The 17,905-nt window shown below is 43.6% G+C and overlaps 1 protein-coding gene across 4 annotated transcripts in view; it reads left to right on the forward strand.

Annotated features, from left to right (window-relative positions):
• pld1b (phospholipase D1b) overlaps window positions 1-17,905 on the forward strand; it is a 39,705-nt gene continuing 21,800 nt past the window's right edge. Inside the window, exons 1-7 of one of the 4 annotated variants that reach the window (XM_086150736.1) lie at window positions 1-54; window positions 3,535-3,623; window positions 15,783-15,953; window positions 16,035-16,198; window positions 16,641-16,783; window positions 16,923-17,034; window positions 17,120-17,185. In XM_086150736.1, coding sequence (XP_086006862.1) covers window positions 15,815-15,953; window positions 16,035-16,198; window positions 16,641-16,783; window positions 16,923-17,034; window positions 17,120-17,185 — 624 coding nt within the window. In that variant the 5' untranslated portion in view covers window positions 1-54; window positions 3,535-3,623; window positions 15,783-15,814. Of the gene's footprint in view, window positions 55-2,238; window positions 2,260-3,534; window positions 3,624-12,303; window positions 12,424-15,782; window positions 15,954-16,021; window positions 16,199-16,640; window positions 16,784-16,922; window positions 17,035-17,119; window positions 17,186-17,905 lie in introns of those variants that run through there. The other 3 variants (XM_086150735.1, XM_086150737.1, XM_086150738.1) reach the window with 3 other exon arrangements.

The following is a 17,905-nucleotide window of genomic DNA, read 5'->3' on the forward strand; positions in this document are numbered from 1 at the left end:
ATACAGAGTGGATGTAGGTGACATTAAAACAGACAGCATTGCTTGGATATTTCTGTGAGTAAGTTTCCATTACAATCTTAACTCTGGAAAAAAAAAGAAAAACATCCAAATCCTGGGCAAATGACTGATTTGTCAGTCATTTGTTGCAGTTCTCCAAAGAACCTGAACGCATCAATTTCCAATGCAGGGGCACCGACCCAGGGTACCTGCTTCAAATTAAATTAAACGTGATTACAAATCCCATGTTCACATGCCTCAACAGCAGTAAATTAAGAAGAGATACACTTGGGGACCCCGAGAACTTCTCTTGCAAACTTACTTCTGCCTTCAAATGCAAACACCTTTACAAGGAAGTAAAAAAGCAGCATAAAGTACTTGTTGGATAAATGTACTGCGGCAGTTATATGACACCGGGCTCCAAAATGTGTCGTAGTACAACAATCTATGTTCCCCATTGCATTATTTGTGGCCCTTTTGCACCGCCGGTGAAACTGCTCTGAGCTATTTTGGTTTTAGGGTGTTATCAGCAATAAGCAGCAAATTATCAGAATGTGGCATTTAGGGGCGTGCGAAGGTGGTGGGGAATAATCACAACCGTCACATATCTGCTCTAATAACCTCCGAGGAGACGGTTTGGATCAGCAATGCGTCGAGAGGTTTCCAAAAATGTGATATCTGATTATATTACTTATTACTGAAATGTGTGTTTCAGTGCAACTTCGGCGCTAAAAGATTACTTTATTTTTGGATGGATGATTTTGAATAAAATCCTGCTTCTAAAGAAAGGGTAAACATCAACTGATTTACAAGAGATTAAAATATCATTTTAATCCATTAATCTTCTTCTTCTTCTCCTTTCGGCTTTTCCTTTCTCGGGTCGCCACAACAAATCAACCTTCTCCATCAAAGCTTGTTCTCTGTATCCTCCTCTCTCACACCAACTATCTTCATATTCTCTCTCACTACGTCCGTAAATCTTTTTTTTTCCATTAATGCCTGATTGAATCCCTTTTAGTGCAAGTGTTCTGGTCTCTGGGGAAGTCTGAGCACAAACAAGCATCTGTAAGGGAGGCTTGAAGATGTATACTTCTGCTTTATCAATGTAGTTGTGGATATTCACATTTTGTTCGCACACAAAACTTGCAAATGGAAACAAAAAGGGGCAAACAAAATTCTCATTTTTTAATCCTCGTTGGTGTCACTCCACTCGCATCATGTTTGTTTTTTTGTTGTTGTCACTCTGTTTCTGTTCTTATCCTTGTTGTTGTCATTTTGGTTGTCTATTCTCACCCATGCTGGTTTTTTTTTTAACATTCTGTTGTCTATTCTTATCCTTGTTCATGTTCACTCTGCTGTCTATTAATTGTGTATGCCTTTTGCTGTCTTTTAATTGTCTTGCTTATTCATATTTAATCGCTTATTTCTTGATACTATCACTGTTGTGCTGCTGTGGCAAAAGAATTTCCCCTATCGGAATCGATAAAGTATATCTTATTCTTATTCTTACAACAGACAAGGCCCCCGACAGGTTCCTTTGGGGACCCTGAAATTGTTCAATCAAATCAAAAGTCTGTCAAAACTTGTGATTTACAATGGTCAATACTGCCTTCAAATCTTAAAGAATTTCACGATGCGTTTGCAATGTGGTGATCTGTGGTGAACGCACTGAATTTCAAAACTGAATGCAAACAATTGAAACTATTTTTAATGTTATGAAAATTTGACAAAAAAGAAAGAATGGAAGAAAGAGAAAATTCACCAAATAAAACAAATTATGTTCAAAACTTTTATTTTCAAGCTTTTTTTTTTTTTTTTTTAAAAAAAAGAGCCCATCATTTTCTAAAAAAATAAAAGACATTTGGAATTGGTAACTTTCGTTCCAACAAGATCTTTTTAACAGACTAATTTTGGATTTCAACACTTTTTTTTTCAGCAAAACTCCACACTTTTTTTCAAATGAATTTCAAAATAACTTCAAGAATCATTATTATTTTTTTAATATAAGAGGCTTTAAAAAAAAAATCACCAACCACTACTACTACGACTACTACTACTACCACTACTACTACTACTACTACTAATAATAATAATAATGAAAATAATAATAATAATAATAATAAAAATGAAAACAAACGTTCTTCACCGTCGGTTTTATTTTGAAGGAACCGGAAATGATACTCGCGCGTGTTACCGAGCTGCCTGCTCAGCGTCTCGCGCTCCCATCCGCCAGCTGTTGGTCTCGTGCGTCCGCATCGGGAGGTAAGGACCGTGGTGCGCTCATGTCACCGCGCGTTTCCCCGCATGTCTTCGCCCGTGCGTGCGGGACCGAGCGACTCGCGGTTCCCGGGAAGTTTGCCACCGTACGCACCGTCCCGCACGTCCATTAATTGGTGATAATTAGGGTTAAAGTTACCGCGTGATTGCGGCGGCGGTGGTGTTCATGTGTGTGTGTGTGTGTGTGTGTGTGCGTGCGTGCGTGTGCGTGTGCGCGTGGGACGAGCATCCTTCCATTGCGGGGTTCCCGCACAGCATCAGGCGCGTGCGTCAGCTCGGGGGGTTCAGCGCGAGCCCGAGCGGATCAGAATGGGTCCGACCTGTAGCGGGCGCGTCCCCGCAGCCCATGCGTGTCAGCGGAATGCGCGTTCCCGCGACGCTCTTCCTTTTTTTTTTGGGCGTCATTGGCTTGATTGCACTATAACGCGAAGCACTTCCTCCTTCCCCTGCTGAAGGTGACAAGGAAAATCAAACTTTTAAAATGAATCAAAAGCTAAAAAAAAAAAAAACTTTCTAAATAATTGACTTTCTTCCATTATCAATACTGTTCCATCCTATTAAGGCCTATTGAATAATGACTGAAAATACACAGATACCCCAACAAAGTGAGGGTTAACTCAGATTCCTAACATGTATTTTCATTAGACTATAACTCAACTATTTACACAGATGAGAACAATCACAGAAACAAAAACATTTTTCTGTTTCTTTTTATTGCAACCTTTGATTTATTTATACAAAATTGCGCCGCACCAGTAATTGCCTTTGGCTCCCTGGATTAATGTTCACGGAAATGTGACTTTCTGTGTTGGACATTTGTTTTCTTGAGCTACAGCCATTCAGAGCGCATGGATCGGTCCTATGTTCGTGTGACGTGGCGTGCGTAGGGACCTGTATGCACTTGCAAGCCCCGGTGGTTATGGACCTTGTATCTGCCTTCGTGCTCATAGACCAGAGCATCCTTTTATGGTGAAGAGGTGGCGGTGATGGTGCGCCCTCCCGTGCACACCACAACACCCCCGCTTACCGGACTTGATCTGATCCGCTGATGTTCACCGGAAATATATCATCGTGGAGTAAAATTAGAAAATGACTCGTGCTGGTGAAGAGATGATCATTTGAGGAGGAACTCAAAAAAATATCAGTATGCACTAAAAAACAGCAACGCCACTCCTCAGATTAAGCGGAAAAACAATGTCCGAAAACTGCATCTGTTGGTACCCAAAACATTTTTTTTTTCTCTTCCTTTTTTATCCAAAGGTTGAAAACACAAGGAGACGGGAGCGGGACCAGTCAAGGGTGCGGACCCTCCACGCCGCTGGTTTGTCCTCGGGTTTCCTAGCGCTAAGGTAAAAACAGACTCCAAACAGAGGTTAAGTCAGATTTCATTTATCTAGCTCAAAAGCAATGTTGAGCAGGTGTGTACCACGCTCTTTCAAACTGAGCAACTGCCACTGCTAATAGCTGACAGTGATGCTTTTATTTCACGAAATGTAGCATGGTGGCAGGACGGCCGCCCCCTCGGGAACCCGCAGAGTCGAACTTCCTGCCCCAAAAAGGGTGAAAAAAACAAATCGTGTCATTTATCTCATAGAGATAGCAAACGCCCGCGCTTCATGCGTCGCCAGTGATACGAACAAGCTGAGCTTATTACCATTAAATTAGATCGCTGTCGTTTAAACGTGGAAACCGATCAGGGCGTCCCTGATATTTGTGAACCTGTCGCACTTGCAGTTTTCCCAGAATCGAGCCAACATCAGTAAATCACCTGTCTGGAAGTGTGGTGATGTTTATGGTGATGATATATCCATCTGTTTTTTTCACTTAAACGGATCTTGACCGTTTCTCCTGCTGGGGTTGTGTTGGTTTGCGAGGTCAATAGAAGTACTTTGCCTCGGGCTGTCCTGGAGCCTTCATTAATGCAACGCCGTTTGTTTTGACCTCGCCCCTCTGATCCCGCCGACGTTATATAGCCAGCTGTTGCGACTGGTCTAGATCAGATGTTTTAATGGTCTTATATTTAATCTCCCCCACAGCTCTTTTCTCGATAGTTACTGAAAGTCCAACGGCACGACTCAGCACTTTTAGTTGTTAGGAGACGCGCGGAATGTGGAGGAAGAGTGCAAAGCATTTTCTTATCATATACAGTTGTGCTTTTTTTACACTTGCTTAGCAGGTCAGTGACGTCTCGCGGATTTTAAGAATTTAATTATCTCACGCGGTTGCGATGAGAGGACAGTCATTGGTCGCCCCCGGCAACTAGCCCCGGCATTCCTGAGAGTGTTATCTTTTCAGAAAGACCTGCTCCGCAGGTGACGCCTTGTTGTTGGCGTAAGGTCAATGGCGTAACGTTGACTCTCCCATCCGGACACGGGGCGTCGTTTAGCGCTCAGTTTCAGTGCAGCCGCGCACGTGAAGGCTCTAAAGCAAGGGCGTGCACAATTGACTTTGTGGGTGTGCAGACTTTTGAATAAACACACAAACACTCGGAGTTTAAGGGTCAGTGTGCGCAGAAGGAAGGCCTCAATAGGACACAAATACCGACAACGGCACTGAACAGTTTAAAATTTTACATAGTGGTGTGACAGTGAATGCACCACGTGTCCAAGAATATCTGATATTTTTTCTTTCTTTTCAAAGTCAGTTTCTGCATTTCCGCTAATTTTTGTGGCAATTTCTAACACCCTCGAAAGACCTTTTTGGTTCAAAAAAAAAAAAACAAACTCGAATGAACAAGTAAAGAATTGTCAGAGCCAGAAATAATGCAGCAAAAACTTCGGGCTGGAATTTTTTCAGCTTCTGGCCAATCGATATTCCTCGGGATCTCCTGTGGGCGAACGGTACGACTGTTAATCAGTTATGAGAATCCTCGTTAGCCGAGAAACTAATATTTAACAACCGTTGCCATGGCAACATCCTCCACCCTGCCGATAATTGAGGTTGCCGGTTTGGTCGGAGCAGCTGCTCCCACAGAAGTGATGACACACCTGCACAGCTTTTGCGGCAGTTGATTTGATTTCTTGTTTTCCGGTATTTCCTGAAAGGTGAAACCATTTATGTGGCCGCCGTGCACGGAGCCAGGGCGCGGTACTGCTCTGACATTTAAATGCACAGTATTTGTCCCTGGGCTAGGATAGTGGTGCAGTGGTTAATGCCTCCGCCTCACAGACATGAGGTTGTTGGTTTGATTCCCTTTGTGTGCAGAGTCTCCATGTTCTCCTCCTCACAGGCTTCCTCCAGCTTCTCTGACTCTTTCCCATGATCCAAAAGCATGGAAACCAAAAGCGGAATCATATGAATAAGAGGGGGAATGGCCTACGCCTACGAATCCGCCTCCGCCTACGAATTAGTTTTCAATCAAATTCTGAATTGATTTCCAAATGAGCTTCCATGTACAAACACACAACCAAACAAACAAACAAACAAACAAACAAACTCATAGGCTTTCAGCGTTTTGGCGTTGTACTGGAGCAGTAGTCTAGTGTGCTACTCTGCGTTGTGTACATTGTTCATTGTTGTGTCCTCCTGTTATTATGCCCTTTTTTTTCTTTTTACTATTTTCAGTAAGTTGGCCCTCATTATGGCTTCCAAAAAATGTCTAGTGCTAGTGGTGTTTAGAAGAAGTTAACAATTACAGTCAATCTGATATAGTTGAGATAGTTGCTAAACCCGAGAGCGGCGTTCATGTCACAGATCTTTCCAAAAACTACAACATGGCTCAGTCAACCATCTGTAAAATTCTGAAGACCAAAGATGTGCTAAAGACGGCTGATGTAGCTAAAGGGGTGACCATGTCTAATCTTAGAAAAAGTAGAAAAGTGATTGTTAATGACAGACAGCTTGCTAGCATTAGCAAGGGGCTCAAACGCAAGACGGCTTTACTTCTGCTGATTTAGTGAAGGACACAAGCACAAGTGCTGGCAAGAAGAGAAAGAACATTAGAAACACAGTCATAATTAAGTTTTGAAAGAGCGCAATATGTTTTTTGGTGCTGGAGAACGGATCATAGGGAAAAATTCTACTTGTTCTACTGTATGTACCTATAAGTGGCCCAGGGATTGACTGACAAACTTCTTGCTCAATGGCAACTGAGAATAAACACAGTAAATGAACGTTCCCCCTTGGTTCTGAAAAGTGTGTGTGTGTGTGTGTGTGTGTGTGTGTGCGAGTGTGTGCATGCGTGTGTGTGTGTGTGTGTGTGTGTGTGTGTGTGTGTGTGTGTGTGTGTGTGTTGCAGAGTAGCAGTCGGGGTTAATTTGTGATTGGAGTGTGTTAACAGGAGGTGACAGCAGTGCCCCTGGGTTACTGAGTTGATCTTGTTACCGAAAGGTCACATGTTTCTGTCAGGATTTTGTTTGCCCCTTTTTTTTTTACCCCCGAATGTGATCCATCACAGTTTTCATCCCATCTGTCAGTCACTGTCACTCAACCTTTGGTCAGATTCTGCAGATTATCTCCTTTTTTGTTTTTTGATTGCCCTTTTTGATTTTTTTTTTTTTTTTTTGGAGTTTTTAAAATACTTTTTAAAGTGCCAAGTGTTAACTTGATTCAAGACAAGCGGAGCATCTGTCTCTTGTCATGGCGCAGTGGGAATTCTGGAGATGCCTATTGAATGAAAGGCAGCCCGTTGTGGCTGAACAGAGCAGCGCTCATGAGTCGGGAGGTGGAAAACAACAATCTGACCTCAAGACATAACGCTCAGTGTCAGACTCAGACACGTACGGACGGAGGTGATTCTGTCTTTATTTTTTTTTTAATCCTCTCTGCATTCATCGGCCCGCAGCGACTTTTAGTCGGCCTTGTGAAACAGGATGTTTTTGTAAAGGATTTCCATCAGAGCTCATTTGAATCGGTCAGAGTGGTGAAAGCAACAGTTGGTTGGTAGCAGACCAGACCTCAAGATGGAAAAATAATTGACATTAACCTTCAGTGCTTTGGATACAGTTTGATACTATTTTTTTCACAGTCACCTATTCTCTGCTAATGGGATCCCCAATTACCCATATTAGTTTGTGCTGCGCACAGTCCTGTTCATTTTACCCTACGGAGCATAAATCATGTAATCTTTGCAACCCTTCCCATTTGAACCCGAGAGAGACATGAGTGAGGAGGGAAATAATGAAGACAGAAGTCAAAATGAGCTTCAAAATGAAGACAAAGACTCGAAGAGGAAAGAGTGCAATAGTCACTAGTGTGCCTTGCTATGCTAACAGAGAGAGAGCGTCTGTTGTAACCACCTCTGTTTTTGTGACCGGCTGTTGACTGTAGACTAACACAGCGCTGTGCTGACTGACCGGGTAACTCATCAGCTTCCTTCGTGACCGCGCTGGCACTTGGTCTTTCATCATCAGATGCTACTTCTGCAGTAACGGGTTGTTGACATCCTTGCAGGAGAACAGCCAGCGTCTCTTGCCTGTGGTGTTTCTTCAAGCGAACTGCACTCATTACCCAAGGACCTTTTGTCTGCTTCTGAAAGAAAACTGTCAGCGCGGCATTCGGCTTTAGCCTCCGTTCAAAACTAGCAGCAACTTTCAGCATTATCTGGATAGAAGCGAGGAGAACACAAACGCAGAAGGTGTGTGCAATTTCCCACATTTTTCTTCTCTTCTTGTCCCTTGAAAAGCCGTGTTGACTAGCATCAGTCCCTTTGTTTCCCTCGGGCTGGAAATTGCACCCAAAAGCAGCACAATTTAGCATTATCACCATGTAATCTTGCCATACGAGAGAAAGTTAACACCACTGGAAAGCAAATGTTAACATAACGCAGCCTGTATATGTCATCAAACTAGCATTGCGCTAGTAATAGAATGGCTGGTGGTTTGATAGAGGAGTCAAAGTAGCCATCTATGTCAAAAACGGAAAAACTGTCTGAACAGAGGAGGGGACCCACATAAAATGCCGCACTGGGATCAATACCAAGACAAAAGAGCACACACGGACCAGGCCCATCTGCACCCTCCAAACAACCCTTAAAGATCCACTACCAGAACTTCCACCTGCGCCTCAGTCCATGTGACCCAACAGGTTTCATTCCTTTCTTGCTCACTCTTGTGACGTTTGGCTTCACTTATTCAGATCATTAATCGAGATGAATCCCCAAAAGTTGCACCTTTGTCCCCACCTTACAACACCCCCCCACTAGCACAACAACCCCCTTTGACCTAGTTTCCGCCTATCAACTCTACCATTTGCATAACAGGGCATCGTGAGCCAGACCCGCCCCAACCCTGGCAGTTACTGTATATCCGGAAACTCCCCTCTGGCCATTAGAACTGAAGAAGCCTCTCAGGTGAAGGGTGAGATGTCTTCAAGTGAAGAAAATCAAGTCCAGTTGCCACAACAAGAAGATTTTGACAGGGATTTTTAAAGAAATAGCATCGTTCATGTTTTGTTAACAACACATTCTAGTATGAGACAAATATTAAAGCATATTTATGCCTAGGTTCCCTTTAAAACATGCATTGTTCCATCTCCCGCAGCACATTCCCATGTTTTTTTTAAAAATATTTTTACATACTGGAAGAATCAAATTATGACTTTTTCTCTCTCCGTGACGGCAAATCTTAATTTTCTATTTCTTTTTGTATTGATTATTGTTACATCCATATTCATACATTTATACAATGAAACAATAAAAAACAAGATGAAACTAAAACTATCAAGACCTATTTTTATTTCTAAGTGGTTGCAGAATAGGTTGGTTAACATATTTTTTTTAGAAATTGAATATGTATTATATAATAAATATTTATGACTAAAAAAAATTACATCATAAACAAAGCACACTTGACATAAAATAGCATAAAGATGCTAAAAATCTTAATGAATATGAAAAGTTTATTTTGTTTAATGAAAATTAAATCAACATGCAACATAAACTGGATGATAATTAGAATACAATGAAATGGAAAATGCCTAAATCGGCCCACAATGGGGAAATATCAGTTTACTGCAATGATTTCTTGATAAACAAATCTTGTACTGATCCTCTGCCCATCCGTGTCAAATGTGGGGCTTTTATTTTGAAAAGACAAAGCTATAATATTTTTCAAGCACAGCTGGAAGCATGATTAAATGACTCTGCAGTAATAAGCTGAAGTGCAACACATGGCCACTGGGTGGCAGAGTGCACACATCGTCCAGCAGATATCCAATCCCCTTTTGTCCCACCTGGGGCCCTGAACCCTTTCACCATTTCCCCATTTCAACCAAGTCCTAACTTGAAATGTGTCAGCCTTCTTTTTTCCTTCTGCCAGTAAGTTCTTTCGCAAAAAGACGTTTTGAAAGGGCTCGTGTCAAAACCAAGGGGCCGTACCAAAGACGTGACAATACCTTCAAACATCGGCCTCATCCTGCTTGAAAATGAGCAAGAACTGAGAAACAGTAAAGGAGAAGCTGGACAGAAAATATTGCAGAACTGTGATAGGACTGCCCCAAAATATTAATTAAGAAGGTGATCGGAACAGCAGGAATTGGTGGGGACCAACTCGGTTGATTCGTTGTTGTAGGAGGACATTTTGAAGATGGTGCAATCGACTTTTAGCAAATCAACATCACAAGGGTCTGACATATTTCCTCCGGACGGTAAAGTATTTCACATGGTCGAGAGAAGTCTGCGATCGGAGATACTTCTGTGAGAAATGTGGAGGTGTAGGATGTGTGTCTGAAAAGTGTATTTAGAGTTTTAACTGTAATGTAAAACACATTCATTCAACGTTTTATGGGCAGGGATCATTTGAAATCAGCTCTTCAAAAAAGTAATGATTTTCAACGATCAACCCTTCATGTTTAGAAGGACAATTAGTGAACATTTGCAAAATCTTCCTCCGTGGATCTCCACGGAGGAAGATGACCCGGATCGCGCGTCCCTCCGACCTGAGCGATGGTGTGTTTGGCGTCACGTAAGCGCGGCAACTCCTCAGCCAGGTGGCGGAAAGACTGATTCATAATTAAACACCCGCAGAACCTCATAGGGAAAATGTGCAATTTAAGCCGAATCGTCGCTCCTCTTCCAATTTTATCTAGTCTCCTATGAGCTTGTACATGCCCTTGAGTTCGTGTGCGTGTTGCTTGTGGCCGTCACTCGTGGGTGGGAATCCAAATGCCTCGGTCCTGGTCTGGTATGTCAACAATGACTCATGTCGCCCTGCGCGTCTCCAGGCAGCGAGCCAAGCAGCTCTTCCATTCAGTCCACACTGGTTCAGCCTGTTTCCACAGACAATACCCACTCAGTCATGCACTCCACCTGATGGGGCGGGTGGAGTGTTGCTGACCTGACGCCGTCATGGCGTCTATTTCAGAATTTCTTTCTTCTTTTCAACCAGAATTGTGTTTCCTTCTACGCGTCATCCATTGGTTCATTTGTGAACTGTGTTCGTAAAATGCGACAACGGCTTTAAATATCATTGAAAAAAAAGATACATATGGCTAGGTCAGGTGATAAGGTGATCAATAATCACCAATGATGTATGTGAATGGGGTTTTCATTTTAGTGCCTTTTATTTTAAAACGCATTGACCTCCCAATTTTTTTTTTGTTTGTTTTTATTAGATTTAGTTGATAACCTTGAACAAGGGCTCCTCATATTTTTCTTCTAACTCTGGATTTATGCTAACTAAATCTTCTCAGAGCTACAACGGTGATACCCCCCCACTGGGACGAATAACCATGCACCGTTAAACTGAGCTGACTTCATTAAGGTCATGATCACCTGATTAATTGGTTAGCACAAAGCTAGCTCGTCTATTACAAGTTAGCATATGTCCAGCTAAACAAGCTATGTCAATGTTATCTGACCGTATGCTAACCACTTCAAGGCGTAGTTGTTTAGCAACTACTAACATTTCCAGGAGTACCATTCTGTCACGGTTGATTAGCATTTTAGGAGGTTGTTAGCCGGTCCCGGTTTTTGCCAACTGAGGTGGCTAAGCCAGGTTTTAACTAACTTTCCTTTGGATATCACTGTCCAGGATGTTTTTCCTCTGCTGGGATGTTCATCCATTTGTACTTAATATGGCTACAGAGCACTTAGCATACTTAGCTGGTAACGTCAACATCTTGCTAGCTGTTGTGTTGAGACATCACATTAGTTGGGCAGCAGAGTCTGAATGGATTGTTAATGCAGATGTTTTCTGAGCAAAGGTCTGTTTTTTTTTATCATTTCCCTTTTTTATAGCAGCATTCAATAATTGAAGTTTAAAACCCATTCAGCGTAATGCATGACTTTCGTCATGCTAGCAGCTTTTGAATCAATTCTAACGGTATCATGGCCAAAATTGCTTTTGTTACAAATCACTGAAATATCTATTCATGTCAGAAACCTGTGATTTACACTCCCAGTGGTACGTCTTGTAATTGCAAAGGCGTACGTTATTTTAAGTCGGTTTCAGTAAACTGAAAAAACACAGCTCTTCATCTGCTTGCACTTCATCACTGTCGACGTGAAACTGTGCACAGCGGTCTGGGGATCATTTTGAGTGCCGGGGGCTGTGACTCCTGGAAACAGATGATCTGACAGAGTTGCTCAGAAATTGTTTTTTGTTATTTTTGGTCAATGATAAAACGTCCTTCTCTGCAGATGATTTCTCAGCAACATGATCGATGTGTATAAACGGGCCCGCAGGCGAGCTTTGTACCCAATCAGCCTCTGAAAATCAAATGTTTTCACTTGGCCTTTCTAGCTGCAGTACACAATTAAGCCACAAGAGGGGGTAAATTCATCTATTGAACGACCCAAAAGAACTAAATGCAAAGGAATACAGATGTCATAAGCAACATGAAACCTTTGGCAGCTTCCTATTGCCCCTTCTCATGAGTTTGACCAACGCACAGGTGGCCCACACACTCTCACACACACAGCTGGGATTGGCTTTCTATGAGCAACTCACTGCCCCTCTGCACAGTAGCGCCTCCCATTCAACCGCCTCTTCCCTCCTCTGTCCCCACGTCGCTCCTGCACTCAATCCGCTAGACCGTCAACCAGGAGTCGCGTGAGCGTGTGTGTGTATACGCATGTGGCTGTGTGGGCGTGTCTGGGTCTGCATATGTGAGCGTGTGTCAGTTTGTAGTTTTGTGACAGGAACATTTTAGAGAAGTGACAGAGATGAGGACGTAACAAAGATGGAAAGCTCTCGACCTCCGACGGCTCAGGTCAGTGCATGCCGACATTCATGTCTGTGTGTGTGTGTGTGTGCATAAAAGCAGAAATTCCCCAACTTGTTGTGTCATCCCAGTGTCCTGTAGCGGCTCTCCAGTTTCCAGGTCACCTGCGACTGTCTGCTAAATCTCACCGTTGCAGCTGCTGCTTCTTCACTTGTTGATATTAATAATTAATGCATCAGTTCAGTTACTTATTTAGCCTTTCAAGCAGTAAAACACCAGAAGCAACCATTATTACCATTATTACTGTTATATATTGTACTTATACAGATATCAGCTGTCCTCGTGACAACTTTTTGCGCATGGCAGCCCGCGCTCCCACTTTCAAGATCATCTGTTTTTGGTTTTTGGCCTGATAAGTTGTGAAGATAAAACAAAGAGTTGTCAAATAATATCATCATCGTGAAACATATGATCGTCAAATCCCTTCGCGTGCCGCAGGAAATTCCAAAAATTCAACTCTGGAAAGGGAAAAAGCTTTTCACAGGTAGATATTAGGTTTTGATGCTGGAAAAAAACTAATAAATCTCACATTGGGTTATAAAGGATACTTTGACACTTGCTGTGAGTTCATACCATGATGTGATAGGCTGGGAGCTCCGGTGGCTTCAGGATTGGTATTAAATGTTAGCAAAAAATAAAAAACGCTTTCACAGCGTGTTCAACTGTAATGCTACATCACGTACTTAGCAGATTTAAATTTTCTGCAGGTAGGATGGCGTGCGTGTCAAATGTATTTACCCTATTTTTCCTAAAGGGACAGTATTCCTGTATTCCTTGTAAAAAACATGTTTTTTTTCTCTCCTGACTCCTTGGCAGGGATGACATTTGTCAAAACTTTTTTTTTTTTTTTTTAAGTCAGCGTCTCCGTTTTTAATTTTTTTTTATGTTTTATTTTTTTGGGACAGCTACAGCACTCTCCCATTTTCTCCACCTGGGTAAACATTCAGTCACTGAAGAGGCCAATAGGAAAAAGGGCAATGGTGCAAATGCTGCAACATCCCACCTTCAAAAAGTGGAACTCAAAATTAATAGCCCTTGGGAGCTACACACACACACACACACAGACCTAATTAAAGAAGATAGCAGCTGATCTTAGCTGTCTTTCACCTTGTGGTTCACGCTGCTGCACACAATCGATGCAAAAAAGTAGAGAATATTACAGAGAAGTGGTTTTGTTTTAAAACTGCCCTATTGTGTGTGTGTGTGTGTGTGTGTGTGTGTGTGTGTGTGTGTGTGTGTGTGTGTGTGTGTGTGTGTGTGTGTGTGTGTGCGTGTGTGTGTGTGTGAGGACTCAACGGTCTGCCACCCGGCTGGCGAGTGATCCAGTCTGCTGTTCGTACTGTACTCAATTACTGTGAGTGCTCACTGGGCACACATGCAAATGCACGCTCACACACACACACACACACACACTCACCTTCGAATATACTGTCTGACTTTCAAGGTCAGAACTGAATCTCCGAGCTCTTGTTTTCCCTTTCTGATCCTGGCTCTCCTCCTGCAGCACCCCAATGAGTGGGAGCCCCCACTGTCTCCAGGCCTCCTAAGTTTTGGTTTTCTCAGCCAGTTTCCTCCCTGGGGATGTAAAACTGTAATTTTACAGATTCAGCCGCATCCGATCCTTCGAAAACAAGCGCGTTCCTCTATAATCAGTGCATCCATATAACCATCACGCTCAGTTTACAAAGTTAGGCTGCGCATCTGTACTTTTGAATTCCTTTGGTTTTGGATGTTGCTCTTGTACAAGCCGTGATAGCGAGACCATCTTATGAAAATTGCATTTTTTACCTGTGCGATAAAAGGAGCGAGAATACTAAAAATAACATCAAGAATCTTTGTAGTCCTTATGCATAAAGAAATTCTGATCTGTAGCTCTCAGCTTTGGAAAGCACGCAGTTTAAAAATAAGGTTAAATAACTGTCAACACGCTGCAATAGACAAACCAACAAAAATAGACAACACTATGAATAGATGTAAAACAATAGCATAAATACATAAGTAGAACTGTAGCAAGAATCCGTTTTGAATCGTGGGTCTTGGTTCACAGAGTTTGGGACGTGGCGAGTGTGTGTGTGTGTGTGAGTGTGTGTGTGTGTGTCTGTGTGGGACGATAGGTTTATGTGGAAAGCTGACTTAACTGTTTGTACCTTTTCCTGTAAGGAAGAGGAGCTAACTGCCCATTTCCCAGGTGGGTGTGATAAGGGTCTTCTTGCTTGTTGTGAATCTAGATCTGGGAGGTGGAGGACGTTCTCAATCGTGGCTCTGTAGAAACTCACGTGAAGCTGAGAGGTCCATCCTGTCCCCCCAAGGAAGGGGGGCCTTCTTGTGGGCACACCCTCAATACGCAATACAAATTTCTTTACAAATGTTGGTTCAAAAAAAATTCCCAGACCCTGTTCTGGAGGTCGGTATTCTTTTTTTTTTTAAATCCCTTCATAGACAGGTTGCGGCCAAGCAAAATGCACAGTCACGGAGTTTTGAAATGACATCCTACTGAAGCTAATATATTTAAGAGTATAAAATGTGATAATTTACTGATGACTCCCAGGTGTTTTTTAGGCTCTTTAGTTTTTCGCTTTAGAAGTTTTGCTTTGGACGAAACTTTGAATCCACCGTGGCGGCCGTGGTTGCGGGTCTTGGCGTCCGACGGAGGGAAGGGAGAGCAGACGTCTCAGCACCACAGAGGTCTTTTCTTTAGACGTTCACTTTTCAAACCAACAAGGTTTTCGGGGTTTTGAGGCAAGAAGATCTTGGAAACATACCGTTTGATGTTGACCGATGTGATGGGAGGGAGGAAAAAAGACTTGGATGATCAGAGGATTAAATTTGATCCAAGTTTTTGAAGAACATACATTTAGCACAGAGAAGACCAGAGGGAGGCTGAGCAGAAGCGTGTAACTCTGTTTCCGAGACTCTGAGGAAAAGACCAGAAGTGGAGCTGGAGGTAGCAGAGATGAAGATGATAAGGTTCTCTGGAAGTGAGGAGGATGGATAGGATCGGGAATGTGTTATCAGAAGATGTTCTGGAGATAAAGTCACACTGAGATGGTTTGCACATGCAAGAAATGTCTGGGTAGGATACTGAGGTTCGAGTTGCCAGGCAGGAGGCCGAGAGGAAGAATAAAGAGATTTCTGGACAAAGTCAAATAGGACATGAAGTTAGTTGGCCTGAGAGAGGAGGATGCAGAGGAGAAGATTAGATGGAGGCAGATGGTTCATTGCGGTGATGCAGCCAAAAAGGAAGTGGAAGTGTTATTGATTATCTGGACCAAACCTGTTGCTGGGCAAGGGTTTGTTTGGATTTCTGGATAGAGGCATTGACGCCGCCCTCCTCCCCGTGTCTGCAGGTGAGCCCGGGGCTCCCCACCCAGTGCTAGCCATGCTGCGGCAGACCGAGCCAACCTCCAGCACCCTACAGCTGGTAGCCAATGACATGACCGGCATCATGGAGAAGCTGGACACCCGGGAGCTCGACCTGGGTGACGGCGAGTACGACACCACCGACGGCGGCACTCCAGGTAAGAGGGCGCTGTCGTCCTGTGGCGGCTGGTCATGCACAGGATCTGATGTGTACTAAGAGATTTAGTTTTCTTCCCCAGCGGAGCGTTTGTCCTTCATGGCCGTCTACAACACAGTGGGCTTCAAAGAGGCTGGGTCTAAGGTCTTCCTGTCCTCCCCCATCACCGTCAGGATCCTAGAGGTGGAGCGCTTCACCTCCGCTCAGGACCGTTTCAATGTCAGCCAGCAGAGGAGCGTCAACAAGGTGAATTCCCCCCTTGCCATTTGCGATTATTTCAGGAAACACATGTTTTTGTCGACATTGAGTTATACATACAACACAACATCAGTGAAAGTCAACCACTGCATTTCAGCCATCCTGGATGAACCATGAACAGTAGGCAGCTGCGTGAGTAGCACTTTGGGAGCAGTTAGGGGTTCAATGCTGCTCAAAAACACTTCAACAGGCTAGCGATAATGTAGGAATCCCAGGAATCTACCCAGGAATGAGAGCTGCTCTAACCCCCCGAGCCACAAAGCCCCAGAATACAGTGCCCAACCAGTGGTCCATAGCTTAGCGCACCTTAATTTAGTTGGAAATGCTAAGAGTTCTCAAAAATGCCACTAATGGTTGGTATTCTCAGTCAAATGTAGCATGTTTTCCAAAATGGGTGAATCCCTCTTACTGGGGCATTGGTGTGTTTCAGTCAATGCCGGCAGTATTCCGGATGGAGCTCAAACACGGAGAGTTCACCTGGATGGTGAAGAGGAAGGAGAAGCACTTCCTAGAACTTCACCGGGAGCTGAGGACCTACAAGACCTTCATGAGGCTGCCGCTGCCCACGCGTAGGTGAGCAAACAACAAACGCGCATCTAAAGCTTAATCACCCTCTAGAATGTAAAAACACCCCCCAAAAGACTGTTCTGCGAGCAACTCTTATATCTTGTATGTTCACGGCCCCTGTCATGGTTCGTCTTCCCATCTGCAGCCACACAATTAAGCGTCAGTCAGGGACTCGGAATGAGGCCAGGCAGATGCCCGACCTTCCCCGCAGTGGAGGGGATGAGCTTGTAAGGGAGGAGCAAGTTTCCAGCCGCAAGGTGACCTGCTGCTGCAGACTCCCGTAACCTAGAGCCCTGCCCTATGACCTAACCCAGCTTATGTTATCTCTGCTCCATGTTATAGAAACAGCTGGAAGACTACCTGAACAACCTGCTGAAGATGTCCATGTACAGGAACTACCATGCCACGGTGAGAACAGGGGGGTTCAGAATGAACAACAGGGAGAGATGCTTTTACTGTTCATATTTGACTGAAGCCAATGCTACTTGCAGTCTGGTTCAGGAGTTGCTATTATTTACCAACTTCTTACAAAAGGAACAAAGTGGAGAACGTCTCATTAATGAAACGCTCAGAGCATCAATAGCCACATTTGGACTGGACTAGTTCTACCAACTGTCCGGGAACTGGATTCCAGGAACTACCCTCCTCCAGGGAAACCTTTTTAGCTTTTCATTGTCACACGCCGTTAGGGACGAAGGTAGGGATGCATCTGCGACATGTACCTTAGGCGCCACACTCAGAAACAAAGCACTACAAAGAAGAAGATGACCAGGAAAATATAGAGAGCGAAGTTGTGACAGCATTAAAAACCCCACCGTGTGCTATCGCCAACCTCATTTCGGCACCCTCTATGGTGCAGCAGGGCAGAAGAGCTCGGACATCTTCGGCGGCCCATTTCTCACAGGTTCTGTCCATTTTATTGCAAGATACCAGTTGACGTATGACCACAATGGTTTGTAAAAATGGCTCTCCAATAAGAAGTGATAATGAGCGTTGCTTATGAGTTCTACCAATCACCAAGCACCTACGTCACATCGTTCCCATGGAGCTGTAAAAAGACCCTGCATCGGAATAGGAGCTTACATAAACCAAGAACTGAGGTCTGTGGTTCCCATGCTGTCCGAATGC

The sequence above is a fragment of the Fistularia commersonii genome, chromosome 8, assembly GCF_037954325.1.
Source record: "Fistularia commersonii isolate RoL2024-O1a breed Wild chromosome 8, RoL_Fcom_v1.0, whole genome shotgun sequence".
NCBI classification, from domain to species: Eukaryota; Metazoa; Chordata; class Actinopteri; order Syngnathiformes; family Fistulariidae; genus Fistularia; species Fistularia commersonii.